Genomic DNA, 2,771 nt, shown 5'->3' with positions numbered 1-2,771 from the left:
CACTGCCCTAGAGTCAAAGGCATTCAAAATACAGCAGCATCTACCGACTGAAATCACCTCAGAGTGCAACCCACTCGACCAACAATTCCACTCAGATAACCCAATTCCATTCGACCAGGATATAATCATTCGACCATACCAGAAACCACTCGGAGTACAGAAGATCTAAAGTCACTCGGGATGGCAAGGGTCGGGCGTTCACTCCGTAGTCTTAATGATCATTTATATGTCTTTATTGTTGGCGTTACCAGTAACGTCTCACCTTAACGTACATTGAACTCCTTGTAACGTGGGCTGGCTGGGGTCCTGGCGCACTCTATATAAGCCACCTCCCTCCACTGGGACAAGGGTTCGCACCCCCTGTAACTTCACGCATAATCCAGTCGACCAAGCCTCCGGGCACCGAGACGTAGGGCTGTTGCTTCCTCCGAGAAAGGCCTGAACTCGTAAATCTTGCGTGCACAATCTCGCCGTATCTAGGATCTTGCCTCCTCCTACGTACCCCCTATTCTACTGTCAGACTTACTCCCACGACATCGCCCTCTCACAGCAAATGTTCGCCACCTACTGGGGTCCACAAACTGAGCTAGTTCTGTGTTTTTTCAGTTCTTTCTTTCCTTCTAATGCATTTTTTCCCGGCTGGTGCTTAGCCGGGAAGTGTATGGATGAACCCAGGTACATATGAACCTACTTCGAAAAACATATTTCTAAATGCTTAAAAAAAATCTGAAAATGGTTGTACGGATTTTCACGGAAAAATAGCTTTTTTTTTGTGGCGTGTGCAAAAAAGACAAAAAATTATGTCGTGAAACGCTATTTAGAAGCACTGAAATTTGTCTTTTTTACAGAGACAAAACAAAAAGATACTTTTTCACAAAACTTTGTGCCTCGCACACACATTTGCGAACATGTATGCGTGAAATTTTCTTTTGAATTTTTTGACTTTTTAAAATGTGCTTGAAGTGCATTTTTTGGTAAGTGGGTGCATATGCCCATGGGTGCAGGAGGTGCCCTCTCGTGCTTAGCCCTGCTACAAAACTTGATCAACGGATTGCATTCCATTCATTCCACGACACAAGCTTACATTTCTTTCGTTACACACATACAGCTTTATTTAGCTCGAACTCAAACACGAGAGCAGAGACGAAAATGACGAACGCGTGTAATCCGGTTCAGTACTTGGTGCATTTGTTGGTGGAGCCGTCGTCGAGGTGGAGCACGCAGCCCTTGCCGTCGTCGGGCGCGCACACGCAGGCGCACCCGTCGAGCTTCTGGCCGGGGTAGTTCTTGCAGGTGATGTACCCTCCCTGTTTGCACCGGATGATGTCGCAGGTCGCCTGCGCGTCCCCGAACACCACCAGCGCTGCTCGATCCACAACAAACACAAGCCAGGATAAAGCGTCAGAGACTGTGCGCCGTTGAAGCGTAAGGATACGGGAGTAAGGATGGAGGCGTACCGGAGAGGAGGAGGACGAAGGTGAGCGACAGCTTCATGGTGGCGGCCATGCTTGCGCTTCCGTGCCTGCGCGTCGTGCGGTCTGTGGTTGCAGCGCGGTGCCGGTGCGTTTATATAGGGAGGCTTCAGTTCAGCTCAGCCAAACTGCATGCTGGATCCGCGGCCCTCTCTGACTTTGTGCCGTGTAGTGTAGGTTCACTGGGGATTTGAAGCAAGATCACATGGGAGGCAGGCGATAGTATGTGGCTATGTGCTCCAATACGTACGTGCTTGCGTCGACGGCGGCTTCGTAGATTTCAGAACTATGGCCACGTTTCCCGTCGATCTCAGGCAGCATGCTTTGTCCGGCCGATCGAGGGCAAAAAGTCAGAGGAGGTTGCCGACTTGGTCGCCCGCCTCTTGGTTTGTGCGGTGTTGCGGTGCTGGATGGATCAGCCGCCAACCCGTACCACTGTTTGTTCGATGCGGATCGGGTTGACGTGCCGCTCAAAGTCTCAATCTCACACACAGTGGGACGTGACCTGCAAGCATTCGGCCTACTTCTTTCAGCTTGAAAAAAGTTATCTTGCATTCAACATTGTGATCTGGATCCAAAATGGTCCAGTCAAACAATCATCATTGTTTCCTTTCTTTATTTCTAGAGCTGCTTATCGAGGTCCATCGACCATCACGCATGGCAGATTCACTTCGAGTTGAAGTATGGAGGCTCAGTTTGGACCTTTACACAACAGTTGCCTAGCCTCTTTCCTCCTCTACAAGAAAAGAAGTCTTTCCTCCTCCTCCCATCCGTGCTGCCGCCAGTTCGCCCCGTCTCCTATGGCCTTTGGGCCAAATAGTAGTGTTGTAGTGAGGACCTCGGCCCCCGCCCGCAGGAGGGACTCTGCTCCCGCTTTTGTTAGGTTTAGTGTCTTCATTAGGGTTGTGTGGCGGTAGTGATGTCCCTCGGTAGGAATAATGTCTCCCACATTCGATCCCCATCTCGATAGTGTGTCTAGCTTCATCGGAGGACGTGTGGACGTGTGTCTTCGTCAGATCTCGTGGACCTAGCCGGTGCTGGTATTCGGTGGATCTTTCTGGACCCTGTGTCCGTTCATCTTTGTTCGGGTGTTTACAGGTTTGACCCCTCCGGTCTACGACTTTCTTCAGCAGTGATGATTGCTGCTCCGGTGCATTGGTCCTATGGGGGCTTGGCATAACAACAAGATTTGCCTGGCTCCAGTGAGGAAGGGGCGATGACAATGGCGCGTCTTCAGCTTGTTCCAGTGCTTATAGTCCTTGCTAGGTCTATAGACTTGATCGTAATGTTTATTACCTC

General features: G+C 50.2%; 1 protein-coding gene across 1 annotated transcript; it reads right to left on the bottom strand.

The window, feature by feature from the left end:
- Positions 1 to 1,039: 1,039 nt before the first annotated feature.
- LOC109776754 (uncharacterized) lies at positions 1,040 to 1,739 on the bottom strand. The gene is made up of 2 exons (XM_020335419.2): positions 1,458 to 1,739; positions 1,040 to 1,363 (listed from the first exon to the last, which is right to left on the bottom strand). Exons 1-2 carry the CDS (start codon positions 1,504 to 1,506, stop codon positions 1,173 to 1,175), a joined length of 240 nt encoding a protein of 79 aa, XP_020191008.1. The 5' UTR covers positions 1,507 to 1,739; the 3' UTR covers positions 1,040 to 1,172.
- Between the last annotated feature and the right edge of the window lie 1,032 nt (positions 1,740 to 2,771).

This window comes from Aegilops tauschii, chromosome 4, assembly GCF_002575655.3.
Source record: "Aegilops tauschii subsp. strangulata cultivar AL8/78 chromosome 4, Aet v6.0, whole genome shotgun sequence".
Taxonomy (NCBI): Eukaryota; Viridiplantae; Streptophyta; class Magnoliopsida; order Poales; family Poaceae; genus Aegilops; species Aegilops tauschii.
The sequence above is the reverse complement of the archived record's forward strand: the minus strand, read 5'-3'. Positions and strand labels throughout refer to the sequence as shown.